The sequence below is a fragment of the Oncorhynchus nerka genome, linkage group LG11 (genome assembly GCF_034236695.1).
Source record: "Oncorhynchus nerka isolate Pitt River linkage group LG11, Oner_Uvic_2.0, whole genome shotgun sequence".
NCBI classification, from domain to species: Eukaryota; Metazoa; Chordata; class Actinopteri; order Salmoniformes; family Salmonidae; genus Oncorhynchus; species Oncorhynchus nerka.
This window is the reverse complement of record NC_088406.1, coordinates 63006360-63033298: the sequence shown is the minus strand read 5'-3', so window position 1 is coordinate 63033298 and position 26939 is coordinate 63006360. Positions and strand designations below refer to the sequence as shown.

General features: G+C 38.8%; 1 protein-coding gene across 1 annotated transcript in view; it reads right to left on the bottom strand.

The window, feature by feature from the left end:
* LOC135573895 (mucin-3B-like) overlaps positions 1-25025 on the bottom strand; it is a 54655-nt gene extending 29630 nt beyond the window's left edge. Inside the window, 1 exon segment of the mRNA XM_065024101.1 lies at positions 24793-25025. Within this exon segment, the coding sequence (XP_064880173.1) occupies positions 24793-25025 (233 nt within the window).
* Positions 25026-26939: the final 1914 nt, after the last annotated feature.

Below are 26939 nucleotides of genomic sequence, written 5' to 3'. Positions count from 1 at the left end.
GCTAGGAAAAACTCCCTGAAAAGGTCAGAACCTAGGAATAAACATAGAGAGCAACCAGCCTACGAGGGGTGGCCAGTTCTCTTCTAACTGGGCCGGGTGGAGATTATAACAGAACATGGCCAAGACATTCAAATGTTCATAGATGACCAGCGGGGTCAAATAATAATAATCACAGTGGTTGTCGAGGGTGCAACAGGTCAGGACCTCAGGAGTAAATGTCAGTTGGCTTTTCATAGCCGATCATTCAGACTATCTCTACCACTCCTACTGTCTCTAGAGATTTGAAAACAGCAGGTCTGGGACAGGTAGCACATCCGGTGAACAGTTGAAGGTTCCAGAGCCGCAGGCAGAACAGTTGAAACTGGAGCAGCAGAACGACCAGGTAAACCCGGGACAGCAAGGAGTCATCAGACATGTTAGTCCTGAGAAAGAGGGAAACAAAGAAGGTGGAAAATGATAATTCAGGACAGAAGGCTGGGCTGATCTCACGGAACAAGATGTACCCTGCTCATGGACAATAATTGACGTTCAAATATTTGTGAACTACTGTGTGGTTAATCTGCAATTAAAAAGGTACAATATCTGATATTATATCATTTATTTAGTTAATTATTTAGACTGAAAGAAAAGATGAATGCAACATGCAACAATTCCAAAGATTTTACTAAGTTACAGTTTATATAAGGAAATCAGTTCAATGAAATACATTCATTAGGCCCTAATCTATGGATTTGACATGACTGGGATTACAGATATGCATCTGTTGATCACAGATACCTTAAAAATTGGTAAGGGAGTGGATCAGAGCATCCCAAACAAGCTCAATGGGTGACATGTCCCGTGAGTATGCAGGCCATGGAAGAACTGGGACATTTTCAGCTTCCAGGAATTGTGTACAAATCCTTGCAAAATGGGGCTGTGCATTATCATGCTGAAACATGAGGTAATGGTGCCGAATGAATGGCATGACAATGGGCTTCAGGATCTCATCACGTTTTCTCTGTGCATTCAAATTGCCATTGATAAAATGCAGTCGTGTTTATTGTCCGTAGTTTATGCCTGCCCATACAATAACCCCACTGCCACCCACACAACTACCATACACGTGGTCTGTAGTTGTGAAGCCGGTTGGATGTACTGACAAATTCTCTAAAAAGACGTTGGAGAGGGCTTATGGTAGAGAGATGTACATTCAATTATTTGGCAACAGCTCTGGTGGACATTCCTGCAGTCAGCATGCCAATTGCATGCTACCTCAAAACTTGAGAAATTGTGTTGTTTGACAAAAAAACATTTTAAAGTGGCCTTTTTTTCCCCCAAGCACAAGGTCCACCTTTACAATAACCACGCTGTTTAATCAGCTTGCTGATATGTCACACCTATCAGGTGAGTAGATTATCTTGGTAAAATAGAAATGCTCACTAACAGGGATATAAACACATTTGTGCACAACATTTGAGAGAAGTATGTTTTTTGTGCATATGGGATATTTTCGGGATCTTTTATTCCAGCTCATGAAACATGGGACCACCACTTGGTATTGGTACCACTTAGACATTACATTGATATTTTTGATCAGTGTATTTATTTATTGAGATTCAATCTGTGAAACTGTTGATTTTATCCTAAATGTGAGGGTCTGTTATAGGACCTATACATTTCCTAATGCCTACGTCACAATACCCTTTGAATCCAACCTACCCTTACGCTGGTTGTCTGGTGAGTACGTCTATAAGTAACTCAAGGTAGTGCTCAGGAATGCATACAATGTTTTCCGGCACACCTTTTATACTATATAATCCAGATCGGGAGTCTTCCTTCTTCAGATAAATAGAAACTGGATTAGCCAGTTTTTTGCCATGCCTCAGAAAGTAATAGCAGTGAAATCTATTCAAATCTCGGTATCAAATCTCAAGCGACAATGATTCTTTTGAAACACCTTGTAATTTTCACGATACGCCATTATGCTTATACAGTACATGTTTACCACTACTATAAAATGTTGAATATATTATTGTAAATGTAATAAGTCGTATGATTTGTAATGTTTACAAAGTTTATAAATGTTTGCAAATGTTTAAACATTATCACCGATAATGAAATGTAGTACTTATGCATTAACATTTGTAAAAGTTATGAATGGATTTTATGTGGTCGTTCTACATGAATTAAATCACTTTCTGGCTACACCCCTTTTGATTTAATCAAAACCTTTCATAAGTTTGCCCATGGTAGAATTGGTCACATAGTGACTGTTTCAAAGTTCACCTATTTTACACACCCCACCTTGACATGAGACATATGTCTTCATTACTGAAAATATTGATTTTGGTTAAGTTTAATGTCATTTGAAAGTTACAAACAAAGTCAAACTATTTTATAATTTCTTGAAAATTGTTGCAGCTAATTGTATCTCAACATTGAATCATATCTGTGTAACATTTAATTAAGTACCCATTTAAGTAAATATTTGTTTTTAAATCTAATATAGGATGAAGGTTACAACGATTGAAGGTGGTTCTCACTATTAGCACAAGCAGTTTGCAGTTTACACAATAGAAAGTGGCAGGGAGGAGGCTGGCTCATAATAACGTCTGGAAAGGATATAATGGAATGTTATCAAACATTCCATTTTTAAGGGATCTGTGTCCAACACATGTATATCCATATGCCCAGTCATGTGAAACCCATAGATTAGGGCCACATGGAAGCCAGGTGTTTGATGTGTTCGACACCATTAAATTGATTCCGTTCCAGCCATTACCGAGATGCATACAAAGCTCTCCCTCGCCCTCCATTTGGCAAATCTGACCATAATTCTACCCTCCTGATTCCTGCGTACAAGCAAAAACTAAAGCAGGAAGTACCAGTGACTCGCTCAATATGGAAGTGGTCAGATGACAGGGATGCTACGCTATAGGACTACTTTGCTAGCACAGACTGGAATTTGTTCCGGTCATCCAATGGTATTGAGTAGTATACCACCTCAGTCATCGGCATAATCAAAAAGTGTATCGACGATGTCGTCCCCACAGTGACCGCACATAAATATCCCAACCAGAAGCCATGGATTGCAGGCAACATCCACACCAAACTAAAGGCTAGAGCTGCCGGTTTCAAGGAGTGGGACACTAATACAGACGCTTATAAGAAATCCTGCAACGCTCTCAGACAAACCATCAAACATGCAACGCGTCAATTCAGGATTAAGATTGAATCCTACTACACCGGCTTTGACATTCGTCGGATATGGCAAGGCTTGTAAACTATTACGGACTACAAAGGGAAACCCAGCCGCAAACTGCCCAGTGACACGAGCCTACCGAGAGACAGAAAAACAGCTTCTATCTCAAGGCCATCAGACTTTTAAACAGCCACCACTAACATTGAGAGGCTGCTGCCTAAACACTGACTCAACTCTAGCTCACTTTAATTATGGAAAGTGATGCAAATTGATGTATAAAATGTATCACTAGCCACTTTAAACAATGCCACTTAGTATAATGTCTACATACCCTACATTACTCATCTCATATGTATATGTATATACTGTACTCTATATCATCTACTGAATCTTTCCATCTTTATGTAATACTTGTATCACTAGCCACTATGCTACTTTTATGTTTACATACCCTACATTACTCATTTCATATGTATATACTGTACTCGATACCATCTACTGCATCTTGCCTATGCCGTTCTGTGCCATCACTCATTCATATATCTTTATGTACATATTCTTTATCCCTTTACACTTGTGTGTATAAGGTCGTAGTTGTGGAATTGTTAGATTAGATTACTCGTTGGTTATTACTGCATTGTCGGAACTAGAAGCACAAGCATTTCACTACACTCGCATTAACATCTGCTAACCATGTGTATGTGACAAATACATTTGATTTGAACACGACAGTCATTGATAAAATGCTGTCGTGTTCATTGTCCGTAGTTTATGCCTGCCCATACAATAACCCCACTGCCACGATGGGGCACTCTGTTCACAACGTTGATATTAGCAAACCGTTCACCCACACAACAACCATACACGTGGTCTGTGGTTGTGAAGCCGGTTGGATGTACTGACAAATTCTCTAAAAAGACGTTGGAGGGGGCTTATGGTAGAGAAATGTACATTCAATTATTTGGCAACAGCTCTGGTGGACATTCCTGCAGTCAGCATGCCAATTGCATGCTACCTCAAAACTTGAGAAATGGTGTTGTTTGACAAAAAAAAACATTTTAAAGTGGCCTTTTTTTTCCCCAAGCACAAGGTCCACCTTTACAATAACCACGCTGTTTAATCAGCTTGCTGATATGTCACACCTATCAGGTGAGTAGATTATCTTGGTAAAATAGAAATGCTCACTAACAGGGATATAAACACATTTGTGCACAACATTTGAGAGAAGTATGTTTTTTGTGCATATGGGATATTTTCGGGAGCTTTTATTCCAGCTCATGAAACATGGGACCAACACTTGGTATTGGTACCACTTAGACATTACATTGATATTTTTGATCAGTGTATTTATTTATTGAGATTCAATCTGTGAAACTGTTGATTTTATCCTAAATGTGAGGGTCTGTTATAGGACCTATACATTTCCTAATGCCTACGTCACAATACCCTTTGAATCCAACCTACCCTTACGCTGGTTGTCTGGTGAGTACGTCTATAAGTAACTCAAGGTAGTGCTCAGGAATGCATACAATGTTTTCCGGCACACCTTTTATACTATATAATCCAGATCGGGACTCTTCCTTCTTCAGATAAATAGAAACTGGATTAGCCAGTTTTTTGCCATGCCTCAGAAAGTAATAGCAGTGAAATCTATTCAAATCTCGGTATCAAATCTCAAGCGACAATGATTCTTTTGAAACACTTTGTAATTTTCACGATAAGCCATTATGCTTATACAGTACATGTTTACCAACTACTATAAATACTTAGAAATGTTGTATATATTATTGTAAATGTAATAAGTGTATGATTTGTAATGTTTACAATGTTTATAAATGTTTGCTAATTTTTTAACATTATCACCGATAATGAAATGTAGTACTTATGAATTAACATTTGTAAAAGTTATTATTGGACTTTATATGGTCGTTCTACATGAATTAAATCACTTTCTGGCTACACCCCTTTTGATTTAATCAAAACCTTTCATAAGTTTGCCCATGGTAGAATTGGTCACATAGTGACTGTTTCAAAGTTCACCTATTTTACACACCCCACCTTGACATGAGACATATGTCTTCATTACTGAAAATATTGATTTTGGTTGAGTTTAATGTCATTTGAAAGTTACAAACAAAGTCAAACTATTTTATAATTTCTTGAAAATTGTTGCAGCTAATTGTATCTCAACATTGAATCATATCTGTGTAACATTTAATTAAGTACCCATTTAAGTAAATATTTGTTTTTAATCTAATATAGGATGAAGGCTACAACGATTGAAGGTGGTTCTCACTATTAGCACAAGCAGTTCGCAGTCTACACAATAGAAAGTGGCAGGGAGGAGGCTGGCTCATAATAACGTCTGGAAAGGATATAATAGAATGTTATCAAACATTCCATTTTTAAGGTATCTGTGTCCAACACATGTATATCCATATGCCCAGTCATGTGAAACCCATAGATTAAGGCCACATGGAAGCCATGTGTTTGATGTGTTCGACACCATTAAATTGATTCCGTTCCAGCCATCACCGAGATGCATACAAAGCTGTCCCTCGCCCTCCATTTGGCAAATCTGACCATAATTCTACCCTCCTGATTCCTGCGTACAAGCAAAAACTAAAGCAGGAAGTACCAGTGACTCGCTCAATATGGAAGTGGTCAGATGACAGGGATGCTACGCTATAGGACTACTTTGCTAGCACAGACTGGAATTTGTTCCGGTCATCCAATGGTATTGAGTAGTATACCACCTCAGTCATCGGCATAATCAAAAAGTGTATCGACGATGTCGTCCCCACAGTGACCGCACATAAATATCCCAACCAGAAGCCATGGATTGCAGGCAACATCCACACCAAACTAAAGGCTAGAGCTGCCGGTTTCAAGGAGTGGGACACTAATACAGACGCTTATAAGAAATCCTGCAACGCTCTCAGACAAACCATCAAACATGCAACGCGTCAATTCAGGATTAAGATTGAATCCTACTACACCGGCTTTGACATTCGTCGGATATGGCAAGGCTTGTAAACTATTACGGACTACAAAGGGAAACCCAGCCGCAAACTGCCCAGTGACACGAGCCTACCGAGAGACAGAAAAACAGCTTCTATCTCAAGGCCATCAGACTTTTAAACAGCCACCACTAACATTGAGAGGCTGCTGCCTAAACACTGACTCAACTCTAGCTCACTTTAATTATGGAAAGTGATGCAAATTGATGTATAAAATGTATCACTAGCCACTTTAAACAATGCCACTTAATATAATGTCTACATACCCTACATTACTCATCTCATATGTATATGTATATACTGTACTCTATATCATCTACTGAATCTTTCCATCTTTATGTAATACTTGTATCACTAGCCACTATGCTACTTTTATGTTTACATACCCTACATTACTCATTTCATATGTATATACTGTACTCGATACCATCTACTGCATCTTGCCTATGCCGTTCTGTGCCATCACTCATTCATATATCTTTATGTACATATTCTTTATCCCTTTACACTTGTGTGTATAAGATCGTAGTTGTGGAATTGTTAGATTAGATTACTCGTTGGTTATTACTGCATTGTCGGAACTAGAAGCACAAGCATTTCACTACACTCGCATTAACATCTGCTAACCATGTGTATGTGACAAATACATTTGATTTGAACACGACAGTCATTGATAAAATGCTGTCGTGTTCATTGTCCGTAGTTTATGCCTGCCCATACAATAACCCCACTGCCACGATGGGGCACTCTGTTCACAACGTTGATATTAGCAAACCGTTCACCCACACAACAACCATACACGTGGTCTGTGGTTGTGAAGCCGGTTGGATGTACTGACAAATTCTCTAAAAAGACGTTGGAGGGGGCTTATGGTAGAGAAATGTACATTCAATTATTTGGCAACAGCTCTGGTGGACATTCCTGCAGTCAGCATGCCAATTGCATGCTACCTCAAAACTTGAGAAATGGTGTTGTTTGACAAAAAAAAACATTTTAAAGTGGCCTTTTTTCCCCCAAGCACAAGGTCCACCTTTACAATAACCACGCTGTTTAATCAGCTTGCTGATATGTCACACCTATCAGGTGAGTAGATTATCTTGGTAAAATAGAAATGCTCACTAACAGGGATATAAACACATTTGTGCACAACATTTGAGAGAAGTATGTTTTTTGTGCATATGGGATATTTTCGGGATCTTTTATTCCAGCTCATGAAACATGGGACCAACACTTGGTATTGGTACCACTTAGACATTACATTGATATTTTTGATCAGTGTATTTATTTATTGAGATTCAATCTGTGAAACTGTTGATTTTATCCTAAATGTGAGGGTCTGTTATAGGACCTATACATTTCCTAATGCCTACGTCACAATACCCTTTGAATCCAACCTACCCTTACGCTGGTTGTCTGGTGAGTACGTCTATAAGTAACTCAAGGTAGTGCTCAGGAATGCATACAATGTTTTCCGGCACACCTTTTATACTATATAATCCAGATCGGGAGTCTTCCTTCTTCAGATAAATAGAAACTGGATTAGCCAGTTTTTTGCCATGCCTCAGAAAGTAATAGCAGTGAAATCTATTCAAATCTCGGTATCAAATCTCAAGCGACAATGATTCTTTTGAAACACTTTGTAATTTTCACGATAAGCCATTATGCTTATACAGTACATGTTTACCACTACTATAAAATGTTGAATATATTATTGTAAATGTAATAAGTGTATGATTTGTAATGTTTACAATGTTTATAAATGTTTGCAAATGTTTAAACATTATCACCGATAATGAAATGTAGTACTTATGCATTAACATTTGTAAAAGTTATTAATGGATTTTTATGGTCGTTCTACATGAATTAAATCACTTTCTGGCTACACCCCTTTTGATTTAATCAAAACCTTTCATAAGTTTGCCCATGGTAGAATTGGTCACATAGTGACTGTTTCAAAGTTCACCTATTTTACACACCCCACCTTGACATGAGACATATGTCTTCATTACTGAAAATATTGATTTTGGTTAAGTTTAATGTCATTTGAAAGTTACAAACAAAGTCAAACTATTTTATAATTTCTTGAAAATTGTTGCAGCTAATTGTATCTCAACATTGAATCATATCTGTGTAACATTTAATTAAGTACCCATTTAAGTAAATATTTGTTTTTAAATCTAATATAGGATGAAGGTTACAACGATTGAAGGTGGTTCTCACTATTAGCACAAGCAGTTTGCAGTTTACACAATAGAAAGTGGCAGGGAGGAGGCTGGCTCATAATAACGTCTGGAAAGGATATAATGGAATGTTATCAAACATTCAATTTTTAAGGGATCTGTGTTCAACACATGTATATCCATATGCCCAGTCATGTGAAACCCATAGATTAGGGCCACATTGAAGCCAGGTGTTTGATGTGTTCGACACCATTAAATTGATTCCGTTCCAGCCATTACCGAGATGCATACAAAGCTGTCCCTCGCCCTCCATTTGGCAAATCTGACCATAATTCTACCCTCCTGATTCCTGCGTACAAGCAAAAACTAAAGCAGGAAGTACCAGTGACTCGCTCAATATGGAAGTGGTCAGATGACAGGGATGCTACGCTATAGGACTACTTTGCTAGCACAGACTGGAATTTGTTCCGGTCATCCAATGGTATTGAGTAGTATACCACCTCAGTCATCGGCATAATCAAAAAGTGTATCGACGATGTCGTCCCCACAGTGACCGCACATAAATATCCCAACCAGAAGCCATGGATTGCAGGCAACATCCACACCGAACTAAAGGCTAGAGCTGCCAGTTTCAAGGAGTGGGACACTAATACAGACGCTTATAAGAAATCCTGCAACGCTCTCAGACAAACCATCAAACATGCAACGCGTCAATTCAGGATTAAGATTGAATCCTACTACACCGGCTTTGACATTCGTCGGATATGGCAAGGCTTGTAAACTATTACGGACTACAAAGGGAAACCCAGCCGCAAACTGCCCAGTGACACGAGCCTACCGAGAGACAGAAAAACAGCTTCTATCTCAAGGCCATCAGACTTTTAAACAGCCACCACTAACATTGAGAGGCTGCTGCCTAAACACTGACTCAACTCTAGCTCACTTTAATTATGGAAAGTGATGCAAATTGATGTATAAAATGTATCACTAGCCACTTTAAACAATGCCACTTAATATAATGTCTACATACCCTACATTACTCATCTCATATGTATATGTATATACTGTACTCTATATCATCTACTGAATCTTTCCATCTTTATGTAATACTTGTATCACTAGCCACTATGCTACTTTTATGTTTACATACCCTACATTACTATTTCATATGTATATACTGTACTCGATACCATCTACTGCATCTTGCCTATGCCGTTCTGTGCCATCACTCATTCATATATCTTTATGTACATATTCTTTATCCCTTTACACTTGTGTGTATAAGGTCGTAGTTGTGGAATTGTTAGATTAGATTACTCGTTGGTTATTACTGCATTGTCGGAACTAGAAGCACAAGCATTTCACTACACTCGCATTAACATCTGCTAACCATGTGTATGTGACAAATACATTTGATTTGAACACGACAGTCATTGATAAAATGCTGTCGTGTTCATTGTCCGTAGTTTATGCCTGCCCATACAATAACCCCACTGCCACGATGGGGCACTCTGTTCACAACGTTGATATTAGCAAACCGTTCACCCACACAACAACCATACACGTGGTCTGTGGTTGTGAAGCCGGTTGGATGTACTGACAAATTCTCTAAAAAGACGTTGGAGGGGGCTTATGGTAGAGAAATGTACATTCAATTATTTGGCAACAGCTCTGGTGGACATTCCTGCAGTCAGCATGCCAATTGCATGCTACCTCAAAACTTGAGAAATTGTGTTGTTTGACAAAAAAACATTTTAAAGTGGCCTTTTTTCCCCCCAAGCACAAGGTCCACCTTTACCATAACCACGCTGTTTAATCAGCTTGCTGATATGTCACACCTATCAGGTGAGTAGATTATCTTGGTAAAATAGAAATGCTCACTAACAGGGATATAAACACATTTGTGCACAACATTTGAGAGAAGTATGTTTTTTGTGCATATGGGATATTTTCGGGATCTTTTATTAGAGCTCATGAAACATGGGACCAACACTTGGTATTGGTACCACTAGACATTACATTGATATTTTTGATCAGTGTATTTATTTATTGAGATTCAATCTGTGAAACTGTTGATTTTATCCTAAATGTGAGGGTCTGTTATAGGACCTATACATTTCCTAATGCCTACGTCACAATACCCTTTGAATCCAACCTACCCTTATGCTGGTTGTCTGGTGAGTACGTCTATAAGTAACTCAAGGTAGTGCTCAGGAATGCATACAATGTTTTCCGGCACACCTTTATACTATATAATCCAGATCGGGACTCTTCCTTCTTCAGATAAATAGAAACTGGATTAGCCAGTTTTTTGCCATGCCTCAGAAAGTAATAGCAGTGAAATCTATTCAAATCTCGGTATCAAATCTCAAGCGACAATGATTCTTTTGAAACACTTTGTAATTTTCACGATAAGCCATTATGCTTATACAGTACATGTTTACCAACTACTATAAATACTTAGAAATGTTGTATATATTATTGTAAATGTAATAAGTGTATGATTTGTAATGTTTACAATGTTTATAAATGTTTGCTAATTTTTTAACATTATCACCGATAATGAAATGTAGTACTTATGAATTAACATTTGTAAAAGTTATTATTGGACTTTATATGGTCGTTCTACATGAATTAAATCACTTTCTGGCTACACCCCTTTTGATTTAATCAAAACCTTTCATAAGTTTGCCCATGGTAGAATTGGTCACATAGTGACTGTTTCAAAGTTCACCTATTTTACACACCCCACCTTGACATGAGACATATGTCTTCATTACTGAAAATATTGATTTTGGTTGAGTTTAATGTCATTTGAAAGTTACAAACAAAGTCAAACTATTTTATAATTTCTTGAAAATTGTTGCAGCTAATTGTATCTCAACATTGAATGATATCTGTGTAACATTTAATTAAGTACCCATTTAAGTAAATATTTGTTTTTAATCTAATATAGGATGAAGGCTACAACGATTGAAGGTGGTTCTCACTATTAGCACAAGCAGTTCGCAGTCTACACAATAGAAAGTGGCAGGGAGGAGGCTGGCTCATAATAACGTCTGGAAAGGATATAATAGAATGTTATCAAACATTCCATTTTTAAGGTATCTGTGTCCAACACATGTATATCCATATGCCCAGTCATGTGAAACCCATAGATTAAGGCCACATGGAAGCCATGTGTTTGATGTGTTCGACACCATTAAATTGATTCCATTCCAGCCATCACCGAGATGCATACAAAGCTGTCCCTCGCCCTCCATTTGGCAAATCTGACCATAATTCTACCCTCCTGATTCCTGCGTACAATCAAAAACTAAAGCAGGAAGTACCAGTGACTCGCTCAATATGGAAGTGGTCAGATGACAGGGATGCTACGCTATAGGACTATTTTGCTAGGACAGACTGGAATTTGTTCCGGTCATCCAATGGTATTGAGTAGTATACCACCTCAGTCATCGGCATAATCAAAAAGTGCATCGACGATGTCGTCCCCACAGTGACCGCACATAAATATCCCAACCAGAAGCCATGGATTGCAGGAAACATCCACACCGAACTAAAGGCTAGAGCTGCCGGTTTCAAGGAGTGGGACACTAATAAAGACGCTTATAAGAAATCCTGCAACGCTCTCAGAGAAACCATCAAACATGCAACGCGTCAATTCAGGTTTAAGATTGAATCCTACTACACCGGCTTTGACATTCGTCGGATATGGCAAGGCTTGTAAACTATTACGGACTACAAAGAGAAACCCAGCCGCGAACTGCCCAGTAACACGAGCCTACCGAGAGACAGAAAAACAGCTTCTATCTCAAGGCCATCAGACTTTTAAACAGCCACCACTAACATTGAGAGGCTGCTGCCTAAACACTGACTCAACTCTAGCTAACTTTAATAATGGAAATGGATCCAAATTGATGTATAAAATGTATCACTAGCCACTTTAAACAATGCCACTTAATATAATGTCTACACACACAACATTACTCATCTCATATGTATATGTATATACTGTACTCTATATCATCTACTGAATCTTTCCATCTTTATGTAATACTTGTATCACTAGCCACTATGCTACTTTTATGTTTACATACCCTACATTACTCATTTCATATGTATATACTGTACTCGATACCATCTACTGCATCTTGCCTATGCCGTTCTGTGCCATCACTCATTCATATATCTTTATGTACATATTCTTTATCCCTTTACACATGTGTGTATAAGGTCGTAGTTGTGGAATTGTTAGATTAGATTACTCGTTGGTTATTACTGCATTGTCGGAACTAGAAGCACAAGCATTTCACTACACTCGCATTAACATCTGCTAACCATGTGTATGTGACAAATACATTTGATTTGAACACGACAGTCATTGATAAAATGCTGTCGTGTTCATTGTCCGTAGTTTATGCCTGCCCATACAATAACCCCACTGCCACGATGGGGCACTCTGTTCACAACATTGATATTAGCAAACCGTTCACCCACACAACAACCATACACGTGGTCTGTGGCTGTGAAGCCGGTTGGATGTACTGACAAATTCTCTAAAAAGACGTTGGAGGGGGCTTATGGTAGAGAAATGTACATTCAATTATTTGGCAACAGCTCTGGTGGACATTCCTGCAGTCAGCATGCCAATTGCATGCTACCTCAAAACTTGAGAAATTGTGTTGTTTGACAAAAAAACATTTTAAAGTGGCCTTTTTTTCCCCCAAGCACAAGGTCCACCTTTACAATAACCACGCTGTTTAATCAGCTTGCTGATATGTCACACCTATCAGGTGAGTAGATTATCTTGGTAAAATAGAAATGCTCACTAACAGGGATATAAACACATTTGTGCACAACATTTGAGAGAAGTATGTTTTTTGTGCATATGGGATATTTTCGGGATCTTTTATTAGAGCTCATGAAACATGGGACCAACACTTGGTATTGGTACCACTAGACATTACATTGATATTTTTGATCAGTGTATTTATTTATTGAGATTCAATCTGTGAAACTGTTGATTTTATCCTAAATGTGAGGGTCTGTTATAGGACCTATACATTTCCTAATGCCTACGTCACAATACCCTTTGAATCCAACCTACCCTTACGCTGGTTGTCTGGTGAGTACGTCTATAAGTAACTCAAGGTAGTGCTCAGGAATGCATACAATGTTTTCCGGCACACCTTTTATACTATATAATCCAGATCGGGAGTCTTCCTTCTTCAGATAAATAGAAACTGGATTAGCCAGTTTTTTGCCATGCCTCAGAAAGTAATAGCAGTGAAATCTATTCAAATCTCGGTATCAAATCTCAAGCGACAATGATTCTTTTGAAACACTTTGTCATTTTCACGATAAGCCATTATGCTTATACAGTACATGTTTACCACTACTATAAATACTTAGAAATGTTGTATATATTATTGTAAATGTAATAAGTGTATGATTTGTAATGTTTACAATGTTTATAAATGTTTGCTAATTTTTTAACATTATCACCGATAATGAAATGTAGTACTTATGAATTAACATTTGTTAAAGTTATTATTGGATTTTATATGGTCGTTCTACATGAATTAAATCACTTTCTGGCTACAACCCTTTTGATTTAATCAAAACCTTTCATAAGTTTGCCCATGGTAGAAATGGTCACATAGTGACTGTTTCAAAGTTCACCTATTTTACACACCCCACCTTGACATGAGACATATGTCTTCATTACTGAAAATATTGATTTTGGTTAAGTTTAATGTCATTTGAAAGTTACAAACAAAGTCAAACTATTTTATAATTTCTTGAAAATTGTTGCAGCTAATTGTATCTCAACATTGAATCATATCTGTGTAACATTTAATTAAGTACCCATTTAAGTAAATATTTGTTTTTAAATCTAATATAGGATGAAGGTTACAACGATCGAAGGTGGTTCTCACTATTAGCACAAGCAGTTTGCAGTTTACACAATAGAAAGTGGCAGGGAGGAGGCTGGCTCATAATAACGTCTGGAAAGGATATAATGGAATGTTATCAAACATTCAATTTTTAAGGGATCTGTGTCCAACACATGTATATCCATATGCCCAGTCATGTGAAACCCATAGATTAGGGCCACATGGAAGCCAGGTGTTTGATGTGTTCGACACCATTAAATTGATTCCGTTCCAGCCATTACCGAGATGCATACAAAGCTCTCCCTCGCCCTCCATTTGGCAAATCTGACCATAATTCTACCCTCCTGATTCCTGCGTACAAGCAAAAACTAAAGCAGGAAGTACCAGTGACTCGCTCAATATGGAAGTGGTCAGATGACAGGGATGCTACGCTATAGGACTACTTTGCTAGCACAGACTGGAATTTGTTCCGGTCATCCAATGGTATTGAGTAGTATACCACCTCAGTCATCGGCATAATCAAAAAGTGTATCGACGATGTCGTCCCCACAGTGACCGCACATAAATATCCCAACCAGAAGCCATGGATTGCAGGCAACATCCACACCAAACTAAAGGCTAGAGCTGCCGGTTTCAAGGAGTGGGACACTAATACAGACGCTTATAAGAAATCCTGCAACGCTCTCAGACAAACCATCAAACATGCAACGCGTCAATTCAGGATTAAGATTGAATCCTACTACACCGGCTTTGACATTCGTCGGATATGGCAAGGCTTGTAAACTATTACGGACTACAAAGGGAAACCCAGCCGCAAACTGCCCAGTGACACGAGCCTACCGAGAGACAGAAAAACAGCTTCTATCTCAAGGCCATCAGACTTTTAAACAGCCACCACTAACATTGAGAGGCTGCTGCCTAAACACTGACTCAACTCTAGCTCACTTTAATTATGGAAAGTGATGCAAATTGATGTATAAAATGTATCACTAGCCACTTTAAACAATGCCACTTAGTATAATGTCTACATACCCTACATTACTCATCTCATATGTTTATGTATATACTGTACTCTATATCATCTACTGAATCTTTCCATCTTTATGTAATACTTGTATCACTAGCCACTATGCTACTTTTATGTTTACATACCCTACATTACTCATTTCATATGTATATACTGTACTCGATACCATCTACTGCATCTTGCCTATGCCGTTCTGTGCCATCACTCATTCATATATCTTTATGTACATATTCTTTATCCCTTTACACTTGTGTGTATAAGGTCGTAGTTGTGGAATTGTTAGATTAGATTACTCGTTGGTTATTACTGCATTGTCGGAACTAGAAGCACAAGCATTTCACTACACTCGCATTAACATCTGCTAACCATGTGTATGTGACAAATACATTTGATTTGAACACGACAGTCATTGATAAAATGCTGTCGTGTTCATTGTCCGTAGTTTATGCCTGCCCATACAATAACCCCACTGCCACGATGGGGCACTCTGTTCACAACGTTGATATTAGCAAACCGTTCACCCACACAACAACCATACACGTGGTCTGTGGTTGTGAAGCCGGTTGGATGTACTGACAAATTCTCTAAAAAGACGTTGGAGGGGGCTTATGGTAGAGAAATGTACATTCAATTATTTGGCAACAGCTCTGGTGGACATTCCTGCAGTCAGCATGCCAATTGCATGCTACCTCAAAACTTGAGAAATGGTGTTGTTTGACAAAAAAAAACATTTTAAAGTGGCATTTTTTTCCCCCAAGCACAAGGTCCACCTTTACAATAACCACGCTGTTTAATCAGCTTGCTGATATGTCACACCTATCAGGTGAGTAGATTATCTTGGTAAAATAGAAATGCTCACTAACAGGGATATAAACACATTTGTGCACAACATTTGAGAGAAGTATGTTTTTTGTGCATATGGGATATTTTCGGGAGCTTTTATTAGAGCTCATGAAACATGGGACCAACACTTGGTATTGGTACCACTTAGACATTACATTGATATTTTTGATCAGTGTATTTATTTATTGAGATTCAATCTGTGAAACTGTTGATTTTATCCTAAATGTGAGGGTCTGTTATAGGACCTATACATTTCCTAATGCCTACGTCACAATACCCTTTGAATCCAACCTACCCTTACGCTGGTTGTCTGGTGAGTACGTCTATAAGTAACTCAAGGTAGTGCTCAGGAATGCATACAATGTTTTCCGGCACACCTTTTATACTATATAATCCAGATCGGGACTCTTCCTTCTTCAGAAAAATAGAAACTGGATTAGCCAGTTTTTTGCCATGCCTCAGAAAGTAATAGCAGTGAATTCTATTCAAATCTCGGTATCAAATCTCAAGCGACAATGATTCTTTTGAAACACCTTGTAATTTTCACGATACGCCATTATGCTTATACAGTACATGTTTACCACTACTATAAAATGTTGTATATATTATTGTAAATGTAATAAGTGGTATGATTTGTAATGTTTACAAAGTTTATAAATGTTTGCAAATGTTTAAACATTATCACTGATAATGAAATGTAGTACTTATGCATTAACATTTGTAAAAGTTATGAATGGATTTTATGTGGTCGTTCTACATGAATTAAATCACTTTCTGGCTACACCCCTTTTGATTTAAACAAAACCTTTCTTAAGTTTGCCCATGGTAGAAGTGGTCACATAGTGACTGTTTCAAAGTTCACCTATTTTACAAACCCCACCTTGACATGAGACATATGTCTTCATTACTGAAAATATTGATTTTGGTTGAGTTTAATGTCATTTGAAAGTTACAAACAAAGTCAAACTATTTTATAATTTCTTGAAAATTGTTGCAGCTAATTGTATCTCAACATTGAATCATATCTGTGTAACATTTAATTAAGTACCCATTTAAGTAAATATTTGTTTTTAATCTAATATAGGATGAAGGCTACAACGATTGAAGGTGGTTCTCACTATTAGCACAAGCAGTTCGCAGTCTACACAATAGAAAGTGGCAGGGAGGAGGCTGGCTCATAATAACGTCTGGAAAGGATATAATAGAATGTTATCAAACATTCCATTTTTAAGGTATCTGTGTCCAACACATGTATATCCATATTTCCAGTCATGTGAAACCCATAGATTAAGGCCACATGGAAGCCATGTGTTTGATGTGTTCGACACCATTAAATTGATTCCGTTCCAGCCATCACCGAGATGCATACAAAGCTGTCCCTCGCCCTCCATTTGGCAAATCTGACCATAATTCTACCCTCCTGATTCCTGCGTACAATCAAAAACTAAAGCAGGAAGTACCAGTGACTCGCTCAATATGGAAGTGGTCAGATGACAGGGATGCTACGCTATAGGACTACTTTGCCTGTACAGACTGGAATTTGTTCCGGTCATCCAATGGTATTGAGTAGTATACCACCTCAGTCATCGGCATAATCAAAAAGTGCATCGACGATGTCGTCCCCACAGTGACCGCACATAAATATCCCAACCAGAAGCCATGGATTGCAGGCAACATCCACACCAAACTAAAGGCTAGAGCTGCCGGTTTCAAGGAGTGGGACACTAATACAGACGCTTATAAGAAATCCTGCAACGCTCTCAGACAAACCATCAAACATGCAACGCGTCAATTCAGGATTAAGATTGAATCCTACTACACCGGCTTTGACATTCGTCGGATATGGCAAGGCTTGTAAACTATTACGGACTACAAAGGGAAACCCAGCCGCAAACTGCCCAGTGACACGAGCCTACCGAGAGACAGAAAACAGCTTCTATCTCAAGGCCATCAGACTTTTAAACAGCCACCACTAACATTGAGAGGCTGCTGCCTAAACACTGACTCAACTCTAGCTCACTTTAATTATGGAAAGTGATGCAAATTGATGTATAAAATGTATCACTAGCCACTTTAAACAATGCCACTTAATATAATGTCTACATACCCTACATTACTCATCTCATATGTATATGTATATACTGTACTCTATATCATCTACTGAATCTTTCCGTCTTTATGTAATACTTGTATCACTAGCCACTATGCTACTTTTATGTTTACATACCCTACATTACTCATTTCATATGTATATACTGTACTCGATACCATCTACTGCATCTTGCCTATGCCGTTCTGTGCCATCACTCATTCATATATCTTTATGTACATATTCTTTATCCCTTTACACTTGTGTGTATAAGGTCGTAGTTGTGGAATTGTTAGATTAGATTACTCGTTGGTTATTACTGCATTGTCGGAACTAGAAGCACAAGCATTTCACTACACTCGCATTAACATCTGCTAACCATGTGTATGTGACAAATACATTTGATTTGAACACGACAGTCATTGATAAAATGCTGTCGTGTTCATTGTCCGTAGTTTATGCCTGCCCATACAATAACCCCACTGCCACGATGGGGCACTCTGTTCACAACGTTGATATTAGCAAACCGTTCACCCACACAACAACCATACACGTGGTCTGTGGTTGTGAAGCCGGTTGGATGTACTGACAAATTCTCTAAAAAAGACGTTGGAGGGGGCTTATGGTAGAGAAATGTACATTCAATTATTTGGCAACAGCTCTGGTGGACATTCCTGCAGTCAGCATGCCAATTGCATGCTACCTCAAAACTTGAGAAATGGTGTTGTTTGACAAAAAAAAACATTTTAAAGTGGCATTTTTTTCCCCCAAGCACAAGGTCCACCTTTACAATAACCACGCTGTTTAATCAGCTTGCTGATATGTCACACCTATCAGGTGAGTAGATTATCTTGGTAAAATAGAAATGCTCACTAACAGGGATATAAACACATTTGTGCACAACATTTGAGAGAAGTATGTTTTTTGTGCATATGGGATATTTTCGGGATCTTTTATTCCAGCTCATGAAACATGGGACCACCACTTGGTATTGGTACCACTTAGACATTACATTGATATTTTTGATCAGTGTATTTATTTATTGAGATTCAATCTGTGAAACTGTTGATTTTATCCTAAATGTGAGGGTCTGTTATAGGACCTATACATTTCCTAATGCCTACGTCACAATACCCTTTGAATCCAACCTACCCTTACGCTGGTTGTCTGGTGAGTACGTCTATAAGTAACTCAAGGTAGTGCTCAGGAATGCATACAATGTTTTCCGGCACACCTTTTATACTATATAATCCAGATCGGGAGTCTTCCTTCTTCAGATAAATAGAAACTGGATTAGCCAGTTTTTTGCCATGCCTCAGAAAGTAATAACAGTGAAATCTATTCAAATCTCGGTATCAAATCTCAAGCGACAGTGATTCTTTTGAAACAATTTGTAATTTTCACGATAAGCCATTATGCTTATACAGTACATGTTTACCACTACTATAAAATGTTGTATATATTATTGTAAATGTAATAAGTGGTATGATTTGTAATGTTTACAAAGTTTATAAATGTTTGCAAATGTTTAAACATTATCACTGATAACGAAATGTAGTACTTATGCATTAACATTTGTAAAAGTTATTATTGGATTTTATATGGTCGTTCTACATGAATTAAATCACTTTCTGGCTACACCTCTTTTGATTTAATCAAAACCTTTCATACGTTTGCCCATGGTAGAAGTGGTCACATAGTGACTGTTTCAAAGTTCACCTATTTTACACACCCCACCTTGACATGAGACATATGTCTTCATTACTGAAAATATTGATTTTGGTTAAGTTTAATGTCATTTGAAAGTTACAAACAAAGTCAAACTATTTTATAATTTCTTGAAAATTGTTGCAGCTAATTGTATCTCAACATTGAATCATATCTGTGTAACATTTAATTAAGTACCCATTTAAGTAAATATATATTTTTTAATCTAATATAGGATGAAGGCTACAACGATTGAAGGTGGTTCTCACTATTAGCACAAGCAGTTCGCAGTCTACACAATAGAAAGTGGCAGGGAGGAGGCTGGCTCATAATAACGTCTGGAAATGATATAATAGAATGTTATCAAACATTCCATTTTTAAGGTATCTGTGTCCAACACATGTATATCCATATGCCCAGTCATGTGAAACCCATAGATTAGGGCCACATGGAAGCCATGTGTTTGATGTGTTCAACATCATTAAATTGATTCCGTTCCAGCCATTACCGAGATGCATACAAAGCTCTCCCTCGCCCTCCATTTGGCAAATCTGACCATAATTCTACCCTCCTGATTCCTGCGTACAAGCAAAAACTAAAGCAGGAAGTACCAGTGACTCGCTCAATATGGAAGTGGTCAGATGACAGGGATGCTACGCTATAGGACTATTTTGCTAGCACAGACTTGAATTTGTTCCGGTCATCCAATGGTATTGAGTAGTATACCACCTCAGTCATCGGCATAATCAAAAAGTGTATCGACGATATCTGCACGTAAATATCCCAACCAGAAGCCATGGATTGCAGGTAACATCCACACCGAGCTAAAGGCTAGAGCTGCCGGTATCAAGGAGTGGGACACTAATACAGACGCTTATAAGAAATCCCGCAACTCTCTCAGACAAACCATCAAACAGGCAACGCGTCAATTCAGGATTCTGATTGAATCCTACTACACCGGCTTTGACATTCGTCAGATATGGCAAGGCTTGTAAACTATTACGGACTACAAAGGGAAACCCAGCCGCAAACTGCCCAGTGACACGAGCCTACCGAGAGACAGAAAGACAGCTTCTATCTCAAGGCCATCAGACTTTTAAACAGCCACCACTAACATTGAGAGGCTGCTGCCAACATACTGACTCAACTCTAGCTCACTTTAATAATGGAAATGGATGCAAATTGATGTATAAAATGTATCACTAGCCACTTTAAACAATGCCACTTAATATAATGTTTACATACCCTACATTACTAATCTCATATGTATATACTGTACTCGATACCATCTACTGCATCTTGCCTATGCCGTTCTGTGCCATCACTCATTCATATATCTTTATGTACATATTCTTTATCCCTTTACACTTGTGTGTATAAGGTAGTAGTTGTGTAATTGTTAGACTAGATTACTCGTTGGTTATTACTGCATTGTCGGAACTAGAAGCACAAGCATGTTGCTACACTCGCATTAACATCTGCTGAGTTACAGTTTATATAAGGAAATCAGTTCATTAAAAATACAGTCATTAGGCCCTAATCTATGGATTTGACATGACTGGGAATACAGATATGCATCTGTTGATCACAGATACCTTTAAAAAAAAAGTAAGGGCGTGGATCAGAGCATCCCAAACAAGCTCAATGGGTCACATGTCCGATGAGTATGCAGGCCATGGAAGAACTGGGACATTTTCAGCTTCCAAGCTGCAACACTGAAGCATGCATGAGAGCACCAGATGGTCTGGATAACTGTGTTATAACGCTCTCGGTAGCCGATGTTAGCAAGACCTTTAACCAGGTCAACATTCACAAAGCCACGGAGGCCAGACGGATTACCGGGACGTGTACTCAAAGCATTTGCAGGCCAACTGGCAAGTGTCTTCCTGTACTCCCTGTTCACCCACGACTCTATGGCCAAACATGAAACCAACACCATCATTAAGTTTTCTGATGACACAATAGTGGTAGGACTGATTACCGAAAACAATCACACAACATATTGTGAAGAGGTCAGAGATCTGGCAGCGTGGTGCCAGGACAACAACCTCTCCCTCAGTGTGAGCTAGACAAAGGAGCTGAGCATGGACTTCAGGAAAAGGCGGGCCGAACAGTACCCCATTAAAATCGACGGGGCTGTAGCGGAGAGGATCGAGAGTTAAGTTCCTTTGTGTCCACATCATCAACGAGCTATCATGTTCAAAACACACCAAGACAGTTGTGAATAGCGCATAACAACACATTTTCCCCCCAGGAGACTGAAAAGATTTGGTCCTCAGATCCTCAAAAAGTTATACAGCTGCACCATCGAGAGCATCCTGACCGATTGCATCCCCGCCTGGTATGGCAACTGCCGCTACAGATGGTAGTACTGTATGTACGGCCCAGTACATCACTGGGGCCAAGCTTGCTGCCATCCAGGATCTATATACTAGGCAGTGTAAGAGGAAAGCCCAAAAAATTGTGGAAGACTCCAGTCACCCAAGTCATAGACTGCTCTCTCTGCTACCGCACTGCAAGTGGTACCAGAGCGCCAAATTCTAGGACCAAAAGGCTCCTTTACAGCTTCTACCCCCAAGCCATAAGACCTAATCAAATGGCCAGCCTGACTATTTACATTGACACCCCCCCCATTTGTGTTTACATTGCTGCTATGTTAGCAGTGTTAAGGTCTGTTGTAATCGGCGGATGTGACAAGTAAAGTTTATTTGATTTGATTTAAAAAATCTACTGAGAAGCTTTTTAGCACAAACATTCCCTTTAACCTCTTTTTGGATCAACTTTGCTCATACACTACTGCCATTTAGTGGCCAAAATTGAATTGCACCTGGGCTGGAATAATACATTATGGCCTTTGTCTTGCAGTTGAAAGATGATGGTAAAAAAAAAAAAAATGTTTGTTTGACATACCTTTTAGTGTGAAAAATTGTAGTCTCAGCCCAATTCCATTGCATGGCATTTCCCCAAACTAATTAACCTATTCAATAACGCTTAATGAGTTCTGTGTGGTTCATTTGGGTTTTCGGGGTCTGTAAGCCTATCTGAAGCCTATACTTGCCTACGAAACATGACAATTATTTTTAATATTTTTTACATTAAATGTACATGTAGACTATTTGCAACATTTCAAACATATTTATTGTTTTACAATGCACAATTATTAATGTGCAGTTAAATCATTATTGACTGAAAATAATTTTACAAGCTTGGGCGTGTGCCATTCGAAACATGGGGGACTTTATATAATGGGGCACTATGTAACCTACTGTAGTGTAGCCTATAGCCTAACAAATGGTGTGACCAATCAAATAAAACTGCATTACATGCACCGAAAACAACAGGTGTGCCTTACAGTGAAATGCTAACTTACGAGCCCCTAACCAACAATGTTTAAATAAAATACGATTAAGAATAAGAAATAAAATTTAAAAAAGTTATATTTTGGTTTCATCTGACCATATGACATTCTCCCAATCTTCTTCTGGATCATCCAAATGCTCTCTAGCAAACTTCAGACGGGCCTGGACATGTACTGGCTTAAGCAGGGGGACAGGTCTGGCACTGCAGGATTTGAGTCCCTGGCGGCATAGTGTGTTACTGATGGTAGGCTTTGTTACTTTGGTCCCAGCTCTCTGCAGGTCATTCACTAGGTTCCCCCCGTGTGGTTCTGGGATTTTTGCTCACCGTTCTTGTGATCATTTTGACCCCACTGGGTGAGATCTTGCGTGGAGCGCCAGATCGCGGGAGATTATCAGTGGTCTTGTATGTCTTCCATTTCCTAATAATTGCTCCCACAGTTGATTTCTTCAAACCAAGCTGCTTACCTATTGCAGATTCAGTCTTCCCAGCCTGGTGCAGGTCTACAATTTTGTTTCTGGTGTCCTTTGACAGCTCTTTGGTCTTGGCCATAGTGGAGTTCGGAGTGTGACTGTTTGAGGTTGTGGACAGGTGTCTTTTATACTGATAACAAGTTCAAACAGGTGCCATTAATACAGGTAACGAGTGGAGGACAGAGGAGCCTCTTAAAGAAGAAGTTACAGGTCTGTGAGAGCCAGAAATCTTGCTTGTTTGTAGGTGACCAAATACTTATTTTCCACCATAATTTGCAAATAAATTCATTAGAAATCCTACAATGTGATTTTCTGGATTTTTTTTTCTCATTTTGTCTGTCATAGTTGAAGTGTACCTATGATGAAAATTACAGGCCTCTCTCATATTTTTAAGTGGGAGTACTTGCACAATTGGTGGCTGACTAAATACTTTTTTACCCCACTGTATGTACGGTCACTGTAGGGACGATGTCATCGATGCACTTATTGATGAAGCCAGAGACTGATGTGGTGTACTCCTCAATGCCATTGGAGGAATCCCAGAGCATATTCCAGTCTGTGCTAGCAAAACAGTCCTGTAGATGATCATCTGCTTCATCTGACCCCTATTTTATTGATCGAGTCAGTGGTACTTCCTGCTTTAATTTTTGGTTTGAAAATCAGGAATCAGGAGGATATAACATTTAACATGCTGATAGAAATTTGGTAAGACAGATATAAGTTTCCCTGCAATTAAGTCGGCCTCTAGGTGAGCATTTTCCTGTTTGCTGATGGCGGTATACAGCTCATTCAGTGTGGTCTTAGTGCCAGCATCAGTCTGTGGTGGTATGTAGACAGCTACAAAAGTACAGATGGAAACTCTCTAGTGTGGCAGACCAGGGGGTTTGGTCAAGACGTTTACCCAGATCAGACACGGACAGAGAAGGATTAGCTCAGTTTCAAGGGTTTTTATTTAAATAATAGATCAAAAAGAAAATGATAGGTCTCCCCCATGAAACCCTCTCCGGGATACCGTCTTCTGGGTTCTGGGTCTGGCTGTATCCTGTCGGGCACAAAACTGAACTCCCTCTTGTTAGCTCTGTAACCGTCAACAATAACACGGGAGTCCTTTCTTCCCCCACCCCTATGTGCTGCCCTTCTGGCAGCTTTACGGGCCTTGCACAGCTGGTGAGCAATCCGTCCTTGATTACTCACCAGCTCCCAATCAGCCCGTCGAGACCTGGCACATCCAGCAGATGGAGCCATTGCCTCGTGATGTATACTCTATCTGTTAACAGGCCTCGACGAGTCTCCCCCTGGTGGCTGACCTGCTGTACGCCACACTAGGGAGATAGTGTGGTCTACAGTTTATCATGAGATACTCTACCTCAGGTGAGCAAAACCTAAAGACTTCCTTAGATATCGTGCACCAGCTGTTATTTACAAAAATAAGTAGTTTGCAGCCCCTTGTCTTGCCAGAAGTTTAATCTTCCGCGTAGGTCATTGATTTTATTTTCCAAAGATTGCACATTTGTTAGCGGAATGGAAGGAAGTGGGGGTTTATTCGATCCCCTATGAATTCTCAGAAGGCAGCCCACTCTCTGGCCCCTTTTCCCTGCCTTATCTTCACGCAAATGACAGGGATCTGGGCCTGTTCCCGGGGAAGCGGTACACCATTCACATCGGACTAATTAAAGGAAAAAAATGATTCTGACAGTACCTGGTGAGTAATCGCAGTTCTGATGCCCAAAAGTTATTTTCAGTCATTCGAGACGGTAGCAGCAACATTATATACAAAATAAGTTACAAACAACACAAAGAAATTAACAAAATAAAGACGCCGGAGAACTAGGCCTTATATTGTGATTAAATGGAGATAAACACTGATTACACCAAACAATTGTCTCAATTGTCTCAAGGCTTAAAAATCCATCTTTAACCTTTCTCCTCCCCTTCCTCTACTCCTGTTGGAAGTAACATTAATTAGGGATCATAGCTTTCATCTGGATTCACCTGGTCTGCCTGTCATGGAAAGAGCATTTGTTCTTAATGTTTTGTATACTCATTGTAGATCGACCATTTAGAAATATTCAAACATTTTCTGGTTTTATAATACACAATTAATGTGCAGTTGTAATGTTGCTTATGAAATAATGTTATTTTGGTGTGTCAATTTAATGGAATCTGGCCCGTCAAGTTCAGTCACAAGTAGAGAAGTGCTGCTGTCAAGCATGTTCCTTGATTATAATGTAAGGGGTGAGTCAGTGTCATTCATGTTCAGAACATTATAAGTTCCTGACTCATTCATGCATTTGTAACATAGCATACCTATAGTAACATAGCCAACATCTTATCTACGCTAGGGAGTGTCCTGTTTGTCACAAGATAGTTATTTCAAAGAACGACTAAGTACTTTTATAAATATTGGCCTTATAATGTAATTCCAAAATTATCTGTCTGAAGCAGTTAATTTAAGTCTAAGACATTTGATTAATTTGGCTCCACACTGGACACACACTGGTTGAATCAACATTGTTTCTATGTCATTTCAATGAAATCACGTGGAACCAACGTGGAATATCAAATCAAATAAAATCAAATCAAATTGTATTTGTCACATACACATGGTTAGCAGATGTTAATGCGAGTGTAGCGAAATGCTTGTGCTTCTAGTTCCGACAATGCAGTGATAACCAACAAGTAATCTAACTAACAATTCCAAAACTACTGTCTTATACACAGTGTAAGGGGATAAAGAATATGTACATAAGGATATATGAATGAGTGATGGTACAGAGCAGCATACAGTAGATGGTATCGAGTACAGTATATACATATGAGATGAGAATGTAGACAAAGTAAACAAAGTGGCATAGTTAAAGTGGCTAGTGATACATGTATTACATAAGGATGCAGTCGATGATGTAGAGTACAGTATATACGTATGCATATGAGATGAATAATGTAGGGTAAGTAACATTATATAAGGTAGCATTGTTTAAAGTGGCTAGTGATATATTTACATCATTTCCCATCAATTCCCATTATTAAAGTGGCTGGAGTTGGGTCAGTGTCAATGACAGTGTGTTGGCAGCAGCCACTCAATGTTAGTGGTGGCTGTTTAACAGTCTGATGGCCTTGAGATAGAAGCTGTTTTTCAGTCTCTCGGTCCCAGCTTTG